The 19,983-nt window shown below is 44.7% G+C and overlaps 1 protein-coding gene across 6 annotated transcripts in view; it reads left to right on the plus strand.

The window, feature by feature from the left end:
- Nucleotides 1–19,983, plus strand: part of nlgn1 (neuroligin 1) — a 288,192-nt gene that overhangs the window by 257,496 nt on the left and 10,713 nt on the right. For 4 of the 6 annotated variants that reach the window (XM_061683184.1, XM_061683181.1, XM_061683179.1 and 1 more), the window contains one exon: nt 4,951–5,028. The exons of 1 other annotated variant lie outside the window; for it this stretch is intronic. In XM_061683184.1, coding sequence (XP_061539168.1) covers nt 4,951–5,028 — 78 coding nt within the window. Of the gene's footprint in view, nt 1–4,950; nt 5,029–5,265; nt 5,340–19,983 lie in introns of those variants that run through there. One more of the 6 variants, XM_061683185.1, reaches the window with a different exon arrangement.

Genomic DNA, 19,983 nt, shown 5'->3' on the forward strand with positions numbered 1-19,983 from the left:
CTGCTTTGCTAACCCGCCACTGTGTGTGTTTGTTTTCAATGAAGGCTTGATTTGATTAATCACTTTGTGGATTGGTGATTAAATAGGCTTATTAGGATGAGTATGTTTGATCACGGTTCACGGGGCAGGTCTGTCATAATGCCATAGAGAGCTTATTATATGGTAGCATTGCCTTAGCTTGCACGAAGGAATCAGGACGAGTAGCGAGGTATCAAAAAAGTATTTATTTCAAAACAAATTATTACTGTCGGCCGTAATCACGCCAAAACGACATTAAACTCGTACTATATTTCCCGCAACCGACTCCATCTACTACGTGTCTCCCATGCACACACAATCGCTGCCTCTTTCCTCTCTGTCCCACCCCCTGACCTTCTCATCCATTCACGTCACGTTACCTTCGTGGCCTCCCAGCCAATTGGAAATTACAGAACTCATGACAAATCTGCTTAACACAGCTGCAAGATTGCTACAATATCCATAGATATGGCTATCCAAGTACCACCATTATGACCAACAGTAAAATTCAGAAATATACTAGGAAAAAGTGTTCATCAAAAAAATAGCAGTGGTTGTATTCCTAAAAGCTCTATTTAATCTGGTAAATCACTGTAAAAATATGCATGGTGTGAACATTAACACTGTGTTTGAATATAGAAAATAAAATGTTCTTAGATGCCTCAATTAGAAATGTATTGCACAATAAAAGATAAATTAAAATTGTACCTAGATAAATATTTGATAGCATTTCTAAAAATGAATTTAAATATATTGAACTCAAAGTTAATATTAATATATTAATATATATTTATATTAAAAATTTACTCTACTGGATTAAAAAAACAAAAGCTTAAACCAGTGTAACATTGTGCACATTTAATTCAGTGATTCCTTCATGAGGGACCCAGTGCGTCACTGGTACTTGTACCACACTTTGAGAACTGCAGAGCTAGGTGAGTTAATGACCTTCAGAAAGTGAAGGGACATTTTACATATTACTTTCTATACATTTTTTTTTTTAGTTGACTAAATCTACTGGAGTTTTCGTCGACCATAATTTTATGCTATTTCTCCAACTAAAACTAGAAAACAACAAACCATTTAGAAAACAAAATGACTAAAACAAAATTATATTTTAGTCAGAAAACTGACTAATATTAAATGAAATTTAAATTAAAGTCCCACCGCTACTGCCAAAAGTATTCGCTCTACCCTGCCGAGGGTGTAGAGCTGGTCCACTGTTCCACGGCCAGGACGAAAACCACACTGCTCCTCCTGAATCTGAGATTCGACTTCCCGACGGACCCTCCTCTCCAGCACCCCTGAATAGACCTTACCAGGGAGGCTGAGCAGTGTGATCCCCCTGTAGTTGGAACACACCCTCCGGTCCCCCTTCTTAAAAAGGGGGACCACCACCCCAGTCTGCCAATCCAGAGGCACTGTCCCCGATGTCCATGCGATGTTGCAGAGGCGTGTCAACCAGGACAGCCCCACAACATCCAGAGCCTTTAGGAACTCCGGGCGAATCTCATCCACCCCCGGGGGCCTGCCACCGAGGAGCTTTTTAACTACCTCGGTGACCTCAAACCCAGAGATAGGAGAGCCCGCCTCAGAGAACCCACACTCTGCTTCCTCATGGGAAGGCGTGTCGGTGGAATTGAGGAGGTCTTCGAAGTATTCTCCCCACCGACTCACAACGTCCCGAGTCGAGGTCAGCAGCACCCCATCCCCACTATACACAGTGTTGGTGGTGCCCTGCTTTCCTCTCCTGAGACGTCGGATGGTGGACCAAAATTTCCTCGAAGCCGTCCGGAAGTCTTTCTCCATGGCCTCACCGAACTCCTCCCATACCCGAGTTTTTGCTTCAGCGACCACCAGAGCTGCATTCCGCTTGGCCACCCGGTACCCATCAGCTGCCTCAGGAGTCCCACAGGCCAAAAAGGCACAATAGGACTCCTTCTTCAGCTTGACGGCATCCCTCACCGTTGGTGTCCACCAACGGGTTCGGGGATTGCCGCCACGACAGGCACCGACCACCTTACGGCCACAGCTCCGGTCGGCCGCCTCAGCAATGGAGGCGTGGAACATGGTCCACTCGGACTCGATGTCCCCAGCCTCCCCCGGAACATGAGCAAAGTTCTGTCGGAGGTGGGAGTTGAAACTCCTTCTGACAGGGATTCTGCCAGACGTTCCCAGCAGACCCTCACAATACGTTTGGGCCTGCCATGTCGGACCGGCATCTTCCCCCACCATCGGAGCCAACTCACCACCAGGTGGTGATCAGTTGACAGCTCCGCCCCTCTCTTCACCCGAGTGTCCAAGACATGTGGCCGCATGTCCGATGACACGACCACAAAGTCGATCATCGAACTGCGACCTAGGGTGTCCTGGTGCCAAGTGCACATGTGGACACCCTTATGCTTGAACATGGTGTTCGTTATGGACAATCCATGACGAGCACAGAAGTCCAATAACAGAACACCGCTCGGGTTCTGATCGGGGGGGCCGTTCCTCCCAATCACGACCTTCCAGGTCTCACTGTCATTGCCATCGTGAGCATTGAAGTCCCCCAACAGAACAATGGAGTCCCCAGCGGGGGCGCTCTCCAGCAATTTATGACCATTTTTCCTGGAGCATATTTGTCAGGTCACACACTGATGTTAGACAAGAAGACCTGGCTCTCAGTCTCCGCTCTAATTCATCCAAAACTGTTCTTTAGGGTTGAGGTCAGGATTGTGCAGGCCAGTCAAGTTCATCCACATCAAATTCTCTTATCCGTGTCTGTATGAACTTTGATTTGGGAACTGATGCCCAGACATGTTGGAACAGGAAGGGTCCATCTCCAGACATGTTGGGACAGGAAGGGTCCATCTCCAAACTGTTCCCACAAAATTGGAAATATCCAATATCTCTTGGTATGCTGAAGCATTCAGTTTCTTTCACTGGAGCTCAGGGGATAATATTTCTCTTGGCAATATAGTGTATATATGCATAGTGTCTCTATCTGGAGGTGTGCTATGTACTTATAACCTGTGACCGAAAAATTCAATTGAAAACATTTTGGGGGAAAAAAGACAGACACCCGTCACTTCACTGCTCATATTTACAGGGCACTGCTGTCACACTTAAATTCTGTCGATAAGGATATTCAGTAATTCAAACTGTTCAACTGTCAAAATAAATCAGAAAGAGAAATGTATGGAGACTCTAATTTCCAATATTAAAAACAGTGAGCAACGGAACAAGTGCATCTGTCATGATTTATCATACAAAGGTTTGGCTCATATTTTTCTCTTTCATCTTAATAATTTAAAAACGCAATCTGGAGGTGAATTAAACTTGTGTATTCTTCTTTGTGGCAAATAATAAACATGTGGGATATACAGTAGATACTATAGCTAGATACAGTAGAAAGACAAACAGTAGGGATGTAACGATTCGGTTCAGCAAGGATTCGATTTATTTTATGATTTGTGGTTGCCGATTCGTTTCAAGGACAATATTGGTTCATTTAGAACAAAGCGATATGATCCGAAATGATTCAGTGGGTGGAAATTGATTTAGTAACTTTTTAGCCCAAAATTGATTCAGTATGACTGTGAAATAAATACCTGAATACAGGACAAAACTAGTTATGGTCATTAAAGATGAAGATTTTCCTGATCTACTTTCCTTTTATGTGTCTTATTGTGTACTGTACCGTATGTGTTTTCTAATGGACGATGAATCGGCTTAATAAAAGTTGATTGATCGATCAATTGTATTGTTTTGCAAGAACACAAAGGGGAAGACAGCAACTTATTGTTATTTATATTATTTCAGCTATGATTTTATTGTTGGGGTATTTCTTTCCCAAAGAATCAGAATCAGAATCATCGTTATTTGCCAAGTATGTAAAAAAAAAAACACACAAGGAATTTGTAGAACGACAACAGACAGTCAATTGACAGAGAACACTTTTGAAACATAAAGACATTGACAAAAAAAAAAGTCACTGAGCAGTAAAGGGTTGCTAGTTATCTGGTAATGCCGGTAAGAGATGTCACACTATAACGTGTGCCTAGCTGGACCCAAAGTTTGAGAGACTGTTCTAAACAGTTGAATAGTAATGGATAGAAATGAAACACTGAGATTTTCATGAAGAAAATCTTTTAGGAATAGCATTAATAATACATAGGGAGGTAAATAAATGCACAAACCTGTTCTCTGGAACACAAACTTGACCTTGAAACAGCATCCAGCAGTTGACATTGTCACAAGTTCTCTTGTTCTTCCGAGTTTCCCCTCGAGGATACTCTGCTATCATTGTTAGCAGCTCGCAAGCTAAACTAACCAGCTTGAAAGGCTTCAAAGTGCACGGCGATTTGCCGTGAGCCTCACACGCGGCATCCTTAATGATAATTTCTGTCTACCCTTCTTCTCATTTGCCATCCACCAGACCGACGGACGTCTTAAACTTAAAAAAGTGCTTAAAAATAACACATACAGACACACATTCTGTGGTGTCTCATCCAACCACTAGGTGCACTTCAGAAAGGACTGCCTAGATATGAGGGGGGGGGGGGAGCGAAAAAGAAAAGGGACGAAGAAGAAAGTAGTCTTGATCTTACTCTTGTGTGCTCACTGAAAAATCAAGCCAAGTATAATGAATTACAAGCGTTTTTCTTGGAAATAGAAAACCTCCACAAAAAGCCTGGCATACTTAAATCCAGTGCGTTATTTCCTAGTATTGATACAATAGATTGATTACCTTTTAAAACGATTTAAATCCATATATTTACGCCCGGAAGGCTAGCTTGCCGAGCACAGATCGATCCAGTTGGATCATAGGAATATAGGTAGGTAGGTAGGTAGGTAGGTAGGTAGGTAGGTGGGTAGGTAGGTGGGTGGGTGGTTAGATAGACAGATAGATTGATCCTTTTTTTTTCTCCTTAAATTTTATCTCCCCAGGTTAATTTATGGTTGGAGCTGGTTCCTCATTTGCACAGCCTAAATGATGTCACCCATCTTATTCCGACCACCACCAAGGTAGGAAGTTTTATTTTTCTTCAATTCATTATTTACTGCCAATTCAAAATGATCCAGAGATCCTAAGAAAACCTTCTTTAAAAATAAAAGTACAACTAAAAACAAAGAAAAAAGGGATAGGGATTAGGTGTGGGCGACGCATATGCAGAAATGTCAATAGCTTCAATACCAGATCTTTATGCTCTAAAATCGATTTTAAAATCAAAACATGAATACTTTTTATACTTGTCATTTCAGGTAATGTCTCTCATTAAGAGCAACACAGTGGAAAGTGGAAAACTAAATTATTGAGATCTTGTCTAAGAATACGCGGTTGGTGGGAGCTACTTTTTCTTCTACCTGGTTAAATGCGTGCACGCCACATTACTCAGTTAGTTTCTCAGTCTCAGTCTGACTCTGTATGATGTCAATATGGCAGAGTGTTAACAGAGTGATGTGTGGAGCTATTTCATCTCCACAAAGAGCCAAGATGCATTTTTGTGGAAAAATGGTAAGGGGTTGTTGCAACACAACAAACCTTGTAAAACACCTCAGGTTAAACCACATGTCGACAGAAGCGGAGAGCATAGTGTCAGGTGCTGCTGCTTGCCAAGATAGATGTCTCTGGCACTATACATGTCCGAAGGGAGAAAACTTGGAGCTTTAAGCGGTGCTCAGCCCTGTTGCTGTTGGAAATTAATAAATATGGTTGTGAAATAATTGACGAAATAAATACATGCATCAACAAACCGCTGCATGAGTTTAGCTTGGAGTAATACAGTATGTGTATCACTGAGATAATCCCATCCAGTTTCTTCCGCTTATCTGAAATCGTTTTGCGGGGGCAGTAGCTTCAGCAGGGACGCCCAGACTTCCCTCTCACCAGCCACTTTATCCAGCTGTTCCGGGAGGATCCCGAGGCGTTCTGAGGCCAGCCGGGAGACATAGTCTCTCCAGCGTGTCCTGGATTGTCCCCGGGGTCTTCTACTGGTGGGACGGTTCCGGAACACCTCACCAGGGAGGTGCCCAGGAGGCATGCTATCTGACTCCTCTCAATGTGGAGAAGCAGCGGCTCTACTCTGAGCCCCTCCGGATGACCGAGCTTTTCACCCTATCTCTAAGGGAGACCTCGGACACCCTACAGAGAAAACTCATTCTGGCACTTGTATCCGGGATCTTGTTCTTTCGGTTATGACCCACAGCTCTTGACCATAGGTGAGGGTCGGAACGTAGATCGACCAGTAAATTGGAGCTTCGCCTTTCGGCTTACCTCCTTCTTTACCGCAACGGACCGATACCAACCGCTACCTCTACATCTCGGCTGCGCCAAGAAATTCTGTCCATAAAAGTAATGAACAGACTCAATGACAAAGGGCAGCTTTGGTGGAGTCCAACCCTCACCGCAAACAAGTCAGACTTACTGCCGGCAATGCGAACCAAACTCTGAGCCTGGGCGTACAAGGCCTGAACAGCCCGTATCAGGGGGTTTGGTACTCCCGAAGCACAGGACTTCCTGAGGGACACGGTTGAATGCCTTCTCCAAGTCCGCAAAACACATGTAGACTGGTTGGGTGAACTTCCATGCACCTTCGAGGACCCTGCCGAGGGTGTAGAGCTGGTCCACTGTTCCATGGCCAGGACAAAAACCACACTGCTCCTCCTGAATCTGAGATTTGACTTCCCAGCGGACCCTCCTCTCCAGCACCCCTGAATAGACCTTACCAGGGAGGCTGAGGAGTGTGAACTTGTAGTTGGAACACTGAGGCTGAGGAGTGTGATCCGCCTGTAGTTGGAACACACCCTCAGGTCCCCCTTCTTAAAAAGGGGGACCACCACCCCAGTCTGCCAATCCAGAGGCACTGTCCCCGATGTCCATGTGATGTTGCAGAGGCGTGTCAACCAGGACAGCCCTACAACATCCAGAGCCTTGAGGAACTCCTGGCAAATCTCATCCACCCCCGGGGCCTTGGCACTGAGGAGCTTTTTAACCACCTCAGTGACCAACTCCAGAGATAGGAGAGCCTGCCTCAGAGACCCCAGACTCTGCTTCCTCATGGGAACTCCCGGATGACCAATCACTAAGGGAGAAGAAACTCATTTTGGCCGCTTATATCTGGGACCTTGTTCTTTCAGTCACGACCCACAGCTCATGACCATAGGTGAGGATAGAAAGTAGAGCGACCTGTAGATTGAGAGCTTTACCTTTCGGCTTAGCTTTTTCTTCACTACAACGGAACGATACAAAGTCCGCATCACTGCAGACGCTGCACCGATCCGCCTGTCTATCTCCCATTACATTCTTCCCTCACTCGTGAACAAGACTCCAAGATACTTGAACTCCTCCACTTGGGGCAGGATCTCATCCCCGACCTGGTGACGGCCACCCTTTTCCAACTGAGGACCATAGTCTCAGATTTGGAGGTGCTGATTTTCATTCCAACCGCCTCACACTCGGCTGTGAACCGCTCCACTGAGAGTTGGAGATCACGGCTTGAAGAAGGCAACAGAACCACCGCATCTGCAAAAAGCAGAGATGCAATACTGAGGCCACCAAACCGGACCCCCTCTTTGCCTCGGCTGCGCTGAGAAATTCTGTCCATGAACAGAATCGATGACAAAGGGCAGCCTTGACGGAGTCCCAACCGTCACCACAAACGAATACGAGTTACTGCCGGGAATCCGGAACAAACTCTGACACTGGTTGTTTCGGGACAGCCCATATAAGGGGGTTCGGTACCGCATACTCCTGAAGTATCCCCAACAGGACTCCCTGAGGGACATGGTCAAACGCCTTCTTGAAGCCCACAAAACATATATAGACTGGTTGAGCGAAATCCATGCACCCTCAAGGACCCTGACGAGGGTGCAAAGCTGGTCCACTGTTCAACGGCCAGGACGAAAAGCACACTGTTCCCTGAATCTGAGATTCGACTTCCCGACGGACCCTCCTCTCCAGCACCCCTGAATAGACCTTACCAAGTAGGCTAAGGTGTCTGATCCCCCTGTAGTTGGAACACACTACAGGTGCAGGTCTTGATGGTGCACTGCTCCCCCCCCCCGATACGCCGGATAGTGGACCAGAATTTTCTCAAAGCCGTCCGGAAGTCGTTCTCCATGGCGTCACTGAACTCCTCCCACGCTCAGTTTTTTTGCCTCCGTGACCACCAAAGCTGCATTCCGCTTGGGCACCCAGTACCCATCAGCTGCCTCAGGAGTCCCAAAAGCAAAAAATGCCCGATAGGATTTCTTCTTCAGCTTGACGGCATCCCTCACAGGGGAGGGATGCCGCGCCCCCTCCAGCACCCTCTCCAAGGACTCCAAAAAGGGTGGGTACTCTGAACTGGTGTTTGGTGCATAGGCACAAACAACAGTCCAGACCCGTCCCCCACCCGAAGGCGGTGGGAGGCTACCCTTTCGTCCACTGGGGTGAACGCCAACATACAGGCGCCGAGCCGGGGGACAATAAATATACCCACACGTGCTCGACGCCTCTCACTGTGGGCAACTCCGGAGTGGAAGCAATTCCAACCCCTTTCAAGAGGACTGGTACCAGAGCCCAAGCCGTGTGTTGAGGCGAGCCTGACTATATCTAGTCGGAACTTCTCGACCTCACACACCAGCTCAGGCTCCTTCCCTGCCAGCTCTTCCGGGGGGATCCCGAGGCATTCCCAGGCCAGCCGAAGGATGTAGACTCTCCAGCGTGTCCTGGGTCTTCCCCGGGGTCTCCTCCCGGTAGGACGTGCCCAGAACACCTCGGAGGCGTCCGGGAGTGATCCGAATCAGATGCCCCAGCCACCTCATCTGGCTCCTCTCGATGTGGAGGAGCAGCGGCTCTACTCTGGGATCCTGTTCTTTCGGTCACGACCCACAGCTCGTGACCATAGGTGAGGGTAGGAACGTAGATCGACCGGTAAATTGAGAGCTTCGCCTTTCGGCTTAGCTCCTTCTTTACCACAACGGATCGATACAAAGTCTGCATCACTGCAGAGGCTGCACCGATCCGCCTGTTGATCTCCCGTTCCATTCTTCCCTCACTCGTGAACAAGACCCCAAGATACTTGAACTCCTCCACTTAGGACAGGATCTCATCCCCGACCTGGTGAGGGTACGCCACCCTTTTCCGACTGAGGACCATGGTCTCAGATTTGGAGGTGCTGATTCTCATCCTAGCCGCTTCACACTCAGCTGTGAACTGATCCAGTGAGAGTTGGAGATCACGACTTGATGAAGCCAACAGAACCACATCATCTGCAAAAAGCAGAGCTGCAATACTGAGGCCACCAAACCGGACCCCCTCTACGCCTCGGCTGGGCCTAAAAATTCTGTCCATAAAAATTATGAACAGAATTGGTGACAAAGGGCAGCCTTGGTGGAGTCCAACCCTCACCGGAAACGAGTCCGACTTACTCCCGGATATGCGGACCAAAGTCTGACTCCGGTCGTACAGGGACCGAACAGCCTGTATCACGGCATTTGGTAGCCCGTATCAGGGGGTTCGGTACCCCGTACTCCCGAAGCACCCCCCACAGGACCGCCCCAGGGACACGGTCAAATGCCTTATCCAAGTTCACAAAACACATGTAGACTGGTTGGGCGAACTCCCATGTACCCTCGAGGACCCTGCCAAGAGTGTAGAGCTGGTCCAATGTTCCACGGCCATGACGAAAACCACACTGCTCCTCCTGAATCTGAGATTGAACTTCCCGACGGACCCTCCTCTCCAGCACCCCTGAATAGACCTTACCAGGGAGGCTGAGGAGTGTGAACTTGTAGTTGGAACACACCCTCCAAGTCCACCTTCTTAAAAAGGGGGACCACTACCCCAGTCTGCCAATCCAGAGGCACTGTCCCCGATGTCCACGCGATGTTGCAGAGGCGTGTTAACCAGGACAGCCCAACAACATCCAGAGCCTTGAGGAACTCCGGGCGAATCTCATCCACCCCCGGGGCCCTGCTATCGAGGAGCTTTTTAATTACCTCGGTGACCTCAAACTCAAAAATAGCAGAGCCCGCCTCAGAGAACCCAGACACTGCTTCCCTGCACTGCACACTGCGGACACACCTTCCCAAATCGTTTCCAACCTGTATTTAATTGAATTGATATTTAATGTTCAAACTTTTTTTTCTGAATATTCACTAATTTTGAATTTGATGCCTGTTTTTATTTGTTTTATACAATGTCCCAACTTCATTGGAATTGAGGTTTGTATAAAAAAAAGTGCCTGACTGCAACCCCAATATACTGCAATTCAGTTCAAAATAAATGATTAAATAATAATAATAATAATAATAATTAGAAGAAAAATATTTTTGAAGTGCCTTTATTACACAAATCAAGGTGACAAAAAAGTTAAAATTTCAACCCAATATGACTCCACATAAAAACAAAAAAAAAACAAATGGGTCATGGAAAAGTCAGTTCTCTTGCCTTCCCAACAGAACACAGCACTCCCCCAATAAGCCCACTGTTAAAGTGAAGCTCTTTGAATTGTCATTCATTATGTGATATGTGTTCTACTCTCAGTCGAGACTTCAGAATACCCATCAAACTACAGTGGGGCAAAAAAGTATTTAGTCAGCCACCAATTGTGCAAGTTCTTCCAATTAAAAAGATGAAAGAGGCCTGTAATTTTCATCATAGGTATAGTTCACCTATAAGAGACAAAATGAGGGGAAAAAATCCAGATAATCACATTGTCTGATTTTTAAAGAATTTATTAGCAAATTATGGTGGAAAGTAAGTATTTGGTCAGCTACAAACAAACAAAATTTCTGGCACTCACAGAACTGTATTAATGGCACCTGTATAAAAGACCTGTCCACAACCTCAAACAGTCACACTCCGAACTCCAATATGGCCAAGACCAAAGAGCCGTCAAAGGACACCAGAAACAAAATTGTAGATCTGCACCAGGCTGGGAAGACTGAATCTGCAATAGGTAAGCAGTTTGGTGTATTAGAAAATGGAAGACATGCAAAACCACTGATAATCTCCCTCAATCTGGGGCTCCACGCAAGATCTCACCCCGTGGGGTCAAAATGATCACATGAACGGTGAGCAAAAATCCCAGAACCACATGGGGGGACCTCATGAATGACCTGCAGAAAGCTTAGGACCTTGAGACATAATTGGTATAGCTCCTTCTTCCCAGCCACCTCAAAACTGTCAAGGGGGGGAGTGGAAAAAGAGAGCAGCTGAATTTCTTCCTCGTGCCAATCCTCAATGGCTGGGCAGATGAGCAGGGCTGGAAGCCCGTAGTCATAATTCTCGCTGTACTGTCCCCAAAGGTCTTGAACAAAAATCCTAAAAGGTTGTGGTCGTGACTCAGACATCTTTGTGGACTTTCCCAATGAGCATGTTGGAGGTCATGTGTGATTTTTATCTAAGTGTTTCTGGAGATGTAAACCATCCACTTCATCCGGTGTACAATTTTAGTACATCCAGCCCTTCTGAATCTGGCGTGCACGCTGGCAGACTGAAGCATTCGGGCCCTCACAAAGTTATTAGAAAAGGGGTTCTGCCAGCAAAGGGGTTCTGCCAGCAGCCACATATCAGGAGTGTTGTCGTTACCTCGGCTGGTTTTAAGTAGCTGCCATGCCTGTAGAGATAGAAAGGTCTAAAATGATTTAAGTCCAACTGGTCCGATTGTAACGGGAAGAAGTGTTTGTCGTAGCCCCATTGTTCAGCCATCCACAGAAGCAAGCAGGCCCTGTCCAACCAACTTGGGCTGCAGTTGTATAACAGCTTCTGAGCTGTCCTCAGCCCTCCTTTGTTTACAGGCAGGTAGATGGAGGCTGCACAAAACCAGTAGTGACCAGACCAGAGAAATCCAAAATTAATGTCATCTATCATTTCCTTTGGAGCTGTCAGCACACCCACTTTGTGCCAGAGTCGAAGCAACCAGAATATCGGCAACCAGAAGTCTTCCCCTGTATGACAGCTGTGGTAGTAACCATTTACAGTTAGACAACTTTGTACACATTTTCTTCCTTCGCTCCTTCCCAGTTCTTCCTTAGGAACACCTCGCTGCCAAGATATGGCCTGCCACCGGAGCTGCTGAGACAGTTCTACACAGCGGTCATCGAATCAGTCCTGTGTTCTTCCATCACAGTCTGGTTTGGTGCTGCTACAAAAAAGGACAAACTCCGACTGCAACGGACAATCAAAACTGCTGAAAGGATTGTCGGTACCCCCCTACCCACCATTGAGGACTTGCACGCTGCCAGAACTAAGACAAGGGTGTGCAAAATCCTCTCGGACCGTCTGCACCCCGGTCACCAGCTCTTCCAGCTCCTTCCCTCAGGTCGGCGCTACCGATCAACGCAAACTAGAACTAGTAGACATTCCAACAGCTTCTTCCCTCTTGCGATCAACTTCTTAAACACCTAACCTATAATTCTATTACAACAAGCTGGAATTTTTTTTGACTTGAGTTCGTTGTCACATTTCTGTGGGGCCAATTATGTATTACTCGTGCACTCACTGTTGTTGTCTCGCCATGCTGCACTATTTGCATATACTGGCCACTCATGCCAGAGTAGCATCTGCTCCATTTGCACACTGTTTGAGGAGTATCTGTAACATTTGCACAAACATCATTGTCCCAGATTATCGCACTACTCGTCACTTTAAACCGCATACACTCCTTGAAGTCTCGGCGCCCTTTGCACAATGGTCATTGCACCGGACTATTGCAATATTAGTCATTCGAACTGCTCTAAGTGCTAGAGGACTCTGCATCTTTTTGCACAATTGTTTTTGTCAATGTCTTTATGTCTCCAAAGTGTTCTGTAAATTGACTGTCTGTTGTACTAGAGCGGCTCCAACTACCGGAGACAAATTCCTTGTGTGTTTTGGACATACTTGGCAAATAAAGATGATTCTGATTCAGAGATACACTCCGAGGAGTGTTTAAGCCCTCTGTCTGCCACTCAAGGCACGCAGGCAGTACCGGTGTTGTCTTCTCCCCCTGACTGACCCATCAGCAAAGCTTTGCTCTAACCCCAATTCACCCGTGCATAAGTAGCATTCTCATGCAAAGACAAACTGGCCTGCAGACACGTAACATCTCTCCGATTTGAAATGATACCATAGACGTCATCTGCATAGTTAGATACAATTAGAGGCTCCTATTTCCGCCTTCATCACAAGACATCGGCCCTCCACCACCTCAGTACAGGACAAGATGGTGGCCTTGGTTCCAGACGATAAGAGAATCGTAACCCCCATACTATTGTTGGTACCATGGCTGAAGTTCTGTGGGCCCTTCCACCACCTACCCCACTCAGACTCATCTAAAAGTACTGTTTGTCTCTCTCGAAGAAAAAGCACATTGTTTTTTAGATGACATTTTCACTAATAAAGCTCTTTCCTCTCTATACCTCCAATAATATAAAGGAAGCCTATTGTAATTGCGCTCATGGATAGTAAAAATAAAGAGCGCAACATCCAAATCAAGGAGCAACATGAAAACACCGAGTGATGCATGACCATTTTATTTATTTATTCTTCCTCCTTAGCTCCTTTACAGATTTAAAATTTTTCCTAGCCGTCGTTAAATATTTTTTTCAGATGGAAGCGCTTTTTCTCATCCATTTAATCAAGCCCTACCAGTTTTTGCTGATCTAATACTTTTATGGCTATATTTGTAGTAGTCACTCTCACTGATTTTTCAGTGCTCACCTAAGATGTTGTTCATTTCTGTCACCGAGTGGAGTGTATTGACTGTCCATTTCATCTACAGTGTGTACGGAAAGTATTCAGACCCCCTTAAATTTTTCACTCTTTGTTATATTGCAGCCATTTGCTCCAATATTTGAAGTTCTTTTTTTCCCTTCATTAATGTAAACACAGCACCCCATATTGAGAGAAAAAAACGGTTGTTGAAAATTTTGCATTTTTTTTAAAAAAGAAAAACTGAAATATCACACAGCCATAAGTATTCAGACCCTTTGCTCAGTATTTAGTAGAAGCACCCTTTTGAACTAATACAGCCATGAGTCTTTTTGGGAATGATGCAACAAGTTCTTCACACCTGGATTTGGGTTGGGGATCCTCTGCCTTTCCTCCTTGCAGATACCATAGATGTCATCTATCAGGTCTGTCAGGTTGGATGGTAAATGTTGGTGGACAGCCATTTTCAGGTCTCTCCAGAGATGCTCAATTGGGTTTAAGTCAGGGCTCTGGCTGGGCCATTCAAGAAGAATCACGGACTTGTTCTGAAGCCACTCCTTCGTTATTTTAGCTGTGTGCTTTGTGTCATTGTCTTGTTGGAAAGTGAACCTTCGGACAAGTCTGAGGTCCTGAGCTCTCTGGAGAAGGTTTTCGTCCAGGAAATCCCTGTACTTGGCCGCATTCATCTTTCCTTCGATTGCAACCAGTCGTCCTGTCCCTGCATCTGAAAAACAACCGCACATCATAATGCTGCCACCACCATTCTTCACTGTTGGGACTGTATTGGACAGGTGATGAGCAGTGCCTGGTTTTCTCCACATATACTGCTTAGAATTAAGGCCAAAAAATTCTGTCTTGATCTTATCAGACCAGATAATCTTATTTCTCACCATCTTGGAGTCGTTCAGGTGTGTTTTGGCAAACTCCATGCGGGCTTTCATGTGTCTTGCACTGAGGAGTGGCTTCCGTCGGGCAACTCTGCCATAAAGCCCCGACTGGTGGAGGGCTGCAGTGATGGTTGACTTTCTAGAACTTTCTCCTATCTCCCGACTGCATCTCTGCAGCTCAGCCACAGTGATCTTTAGGTTCTTCTTTACCTCTCTCACCAAGGCTCTTCTCCCGTGATTGCTCAGTTTGGCCGGACTTGGAAGGCTTCTGGTCGTCCCAAACGTCTTCCATTGAAGGATTATAGAGGCCACTGTGCTCTGAGGAACCTTAAGTGCAGCAGAACGTTTTTGTAACCTTGGCCAGATCTGTGCCTTGCCATAATTCTGTCTCTGAGCTCTTCAGGCAGTTCCTTTGACCTCATGATGCTCATTTGCTGACATGCACTGTGAGGTGTAAGGTCTTATAGACAGGTGTGTGGCTTCCCTAATCAAGTCCAATCAGTATAATCAAACATAGCTGGACTCCAATGAAGGTGAAGAACCAACTCAAGGATGATCAGAGGAAATGGACAGCACCCGAGTTAAATATATGAGTGTCACAGCAAAGGGTCTGAATACTTATGGCTGTGTGATATTTCAGTTTTTATTTTTTAATAAATCTGCAAAAATTTCAACAATTCCGTTTTTTTCTGTCAATATGGGGTGCTGTGTGTACATCAATGAGGAAAAAAATGAACATAAATTATATTAGCAAATGGCTGCAATATAACAAAGAGTGAAACATTTAAGGGGGTGTGAATTTTCCATACCCAGTGTATTTCACAGGAATACTTATGTTCAGCGTTTTCATTTACTTTCTCATCAATTTCCTCGTGATTTAAAGGATGTATGTGCCTGCTTTGTGCAGCAGTGGCACGTAGCCTAAACGCGGGTTCTGTGTAATTATTATTGATTTGAGTATCATTAACTTGATCACACGATGATAAGGAGGCATCAGCAGCTTCAACCAACCGCTGTACCTCCACACTTGCCACAGGCATGACTGGAGCTTTGGGTTTGACACGAGTAGATTCCCTCACTGCCTCACTGTTAGTGGACACCCCCGCAGAGGTAGCGGGGCCACTGTAGTCACCCGCTGGCTGCTCCACCAGGGCAGAGTCAGCATCCGGAGTCTGCTGGGGGGTTGGGGGGGAATCATCAGCATGCACTTCACACGGACACGCGAAACGCTTGTGTCCTATGTCTCCACACTCAAAGTATTTGAGGCTTCTGGAGCTGGCATAAATCATATAATGTCCATCCACAATGTTTCACTCTAAAAGAGACTTCCATTGGCTGCATGGGCGAGCCAGGGAACATTAAGGCTTGTTTACGCACTGACTGAACGTGTTTAACTTTGGTGTCTTTGCAACCCAAGTTCAGCGTCTTAAAACCACTCACAAATTTCCCGAATCTTCTGAGTTCATGTTCTATTTGCTCATTTGAAATAAAGGGTGGCACTCCGGAAACTGTGATTGGGTGGGTGTTTTGACTTGTGGTTCAACAGAATTATTTTTTTTTTAAAATCATGAAACAAGCGGGATGGTGGGCGACTGGTTAGAGCGTCTGCCTCTCGGAAGAAAGGGTCACTTTGAAAATCTTCAACTTATTAAACATGCCAAAACCACACATTATTCACCTTAACACACTATATACACCGCTACTGATGACGGAGAACACGTGTCCAAGTTTTAATCACCACAGAGCAAGTACATGTGTTATGATTAATCTTAGAGCATCACCCGCGACCCTAGTGAGGAGAAGTGGCTCAGAAAATGGATGGATGGAAATCATGAAACAGGCTTTGACAAAAATGATGGTACCCTAAGATTGATTGATTTAAAACAATTTGACCATAGGGACACGTTCAAACAAAGTGTGTCTAATTGGCATCACAGGTGTTTTCAAACTTCTCAGCAGTCAGTCGGTCTATTTAAAGGGTGATAAGTAATCACTGTGCTGTTTGGTGACATGGTGTGTCCACTAAATATGGACCAGAGGAAGCGAAGGAGAGTGGAGAGGAGAGAGTTGTCTCAGGCGATTAGAAAGAAAATTATTATTATTATTATAATTAAAATTATTATTATTATTAGAAAATTATAGACAAGCACGTAAAATGTAAAGAACCTCACTATACCTGACCGCAGGTAATTAATGACAAATTGAAGGGACGGATAATACGAATGGTAACAAACAACAACATTGTCTTTTGTAAAACATTGTCTTTTGTAAAAAGCTCACATCCAAAGAAAATAAAGGTGAACATCAAGGGCAAGGTATATCAGTGCCAGATCGCACTGGACTTCATGGGCGACGACCAAGGAGGACACCACTGTTGAAAATAAGTCATAAAAAAGCGAGACTGGAATTTGCCTGCATCTTGACAAGCCTTTTACCAAGGTGTAGCGCAGCCCATTGTCTTTTATAAAAAGCTCACTAAACATATTATTTTGCGTTTCTCTAGCTGAAAATAATTTTACAATAATTAGTGAGTAAACGAAAACAATAATAATAAAAATATTTGCCGCGAAAGAATATGTACCTCTTATCGCTGACCCATTGGCTGCCCAGCAGCTGTGTGGGCGTTGTAGTGCATGGGACCCAGGACTTCTCTTGCCCTTACTTATCTGTATTTATTGCTTTTATTGATCCTTATATTATTTCTTTTAAAATGTGTGTAAATCACGTGTCAAACCAAGGCCCGGGCTAAAATCTGTACCAAAATCTTAATCTCAATCTCCATTTTCCATAATATATAACGTTGAGACGTTGCAAGCATTTTTTTTTTTCGCCTTTGAAAACACTGTGATATTTGTACAAACTATTATCTTCGACTTATGATTTCAAAATTAGTTACCCATCAATTTGTTGTAAATATGTAGTACTATGATGAGGTGCTGAAACATTTATATGGTTTCAGTCATAAACAGCCCTGTGAGGGAAACAATGTGGGCCGAGTCAAAAATGAGTCCACCCTTTGTGTAAATTAACTTGCAAGTGACCCAGCGATGTTGTTTAAGAGAACTTTTATCCACTTGATTATAAACTTTGAGCGTCGTTACACTGCTGCCATACTTTCTCACCTGTCATGGTGTGGAGGAACGCAGACTGGGAAGTTTCTCTCAGCCAAGACTTCCTTATATACCTATGGACATCAATCGGTGGTGACATACCAGCGGACATCCGAGCTGAGCTCCAGAGACGTGATACGTAAAGCAGGAATCAATATTGGAAAAGGAGACTACTATGCCTCAAGCTGGACAACCCCTGCAAACCTCCTCCACTATGCTGCTGTCATGTGACCCGCTCTGGCTAAAGAGTCCGCATATCACAAGGTATAGTTTCGCGTATATTTTTTTTTTTTTACAATTGTGCCAAAAGATGCAGAGTCCTCTAGCACTTAGAGCAGTTCGAAAGACTAATATTGCAATAGTCCGGTGCAATGACCATTGTGCAAAGGGCGCCGAGACTTCAAGCAAGTAGTGCGATAATCTGGGACAATGTTGATTGTGCAAATATTGCAGATACTCCTCAATCAGTGCACAAATGGAGCAGATGCTACTCTGGCATGAGTGGCCAGTATTGGTCAACAACAGATATGCAAATAGTGCAGCGTGGCGAGACTACTACAGTGAGTTCACAAGTAATTTATAATTGGCCCCACAGAAATGTGACAACAAACTCAAGTAAAAAAATTGGCAGCATGTGTCATGGAATTGTAGGTTAGGTGTTTAAGAAGTTGATTGCAAGAGGGAAGAAGCTGTTGGAATGTCTGCTAGTCCTGGTTTGCATTTCAAGATTTCTCCAAAAATATCTTCCTTAAAGTCTCGAATTTCATGTCCCAGCAGCCCAAAGGTAAAATTTCAGCCAAAGTGTATGCAAATAAGTGATTAATAGACAATGTGTGTCACTGTTTTTCCACCGATTCGTAGCGAATCTGGGGAACCACCCAGCCAAATTTGTGTTAAAATAACTGAGGATTCCTGGCCTTTGAAGTCATTTCATAAATTATTTACAACCCCAATTCCAATGAAGTTGGGACGTTGTGTTAAACATAAATAAAAACAGAATACAATGATTTGCAAATCATGTTCAACCTATATTTAATTGACTACACTACAAAGACAAGATGTTTAATGTTCAAACTGATAAACTTTTTTGTTTTTAGCAAATAATCATTAACTTAGAATTTTATGGCTGCAACACATTCCCAAAAAAGCTGGGACAGGTCGCAAAAAAGACTAAATTGAGGAATGCTCATCAAACACCTGTTTGGAACATCCCACAGGTGAACAGGCTAATTGGGAACAGGTAGGTGCCATGACTGGGTATAAAAGGAGCTTCCTTGAATTGCTCAGTTATTCACAAGCAATGATGGGCCAAGGTTCACCTCTTTATGAACAAGTGCGTGAGAAAATAGTCGAACAGTTTAAGGACAATGTTCCTCAACGTACTATTGCAAGGAATTTAGGGATTTCATCATCTACGGTCCATAATATTATTAAAAGGTTCAGAGAATCTGGAGAAATCACTGCATGTAAGCGGCAAGGCCGAAAACCAACATTGAATGCCCGTGACCTTGGATCCCTCAGGCGGCACTGCATATAAAACCGACATCAATGTGTAAATGATATCACCACATGGGCTCAGGAAAACGTCAGAAAACCAATGTCAGTAAATACAGTTCGGTGCTACATCCGTAAGTGCAACTTAAAACTCTTCTATACAAAGCAAAAGCCATTTATCAACAACATCCAGAAACGCCGCCGGCTTCTCTGGGCCCGAGCTCATCTAAGATGGACTGATGCAAAGTAGGAAACTGTTCTGTGGTCCGACGAATCCACATTTTAAATTGTTTTGGGAAATTGTGGACGTCGTGTCCTCCGGGCCAAAGAGAAAAAGAACCATTTGGACTGTTATGGAGGCAAAGGAGATTTTAACCCTTGAAAAACTGAGGAGGTTTGACCTCTTGACAGATGAAATGGGCCGAAAATGATGATACAGCCGCAACCAAAACATAACTTTGAAAATCGCACAAAATTTACAATTAATATAATGAGGCATTATGTGTAACAGCAACAGCAAGTTCATTGCACTCATCTCATTCAATACATTGGCCACCTTTTTGGCCCGTTTTTCACTCTTAAAGGCCAGAATAAATTGCTACCAACATTTACAAATCATCCAACAGTTGGTATCTTCTAAATATAGTTGTTACAGGGGTGTCCAATCTTTTTTCTCCGATGGCCACATATAGAAAACCCGAAGGATGAAAGGGTCACTTTGAAATTCTTCAACATATTAAACATGCTAAAACCACACATTATTCACCTTAACACACTATATACACCGCTACTGATGACGTGGAACACGTGT

Source organism: Phycodurus eques, chromosome 8 (assembly GCF_024500275.1).
Source record: "Phycodurus eques isolate BA_2022a chromosome 8, UOR_Pequ_1.1, whole genome shotgun sequence".
Classification (NCBI taxonomy): domain Eukaryota; kingdom Metazoa; phylum Chordata; class Actinopteri; order Syngnathiformes; family Syngnathidae; genus Phycodurus; species Phycodurus eques.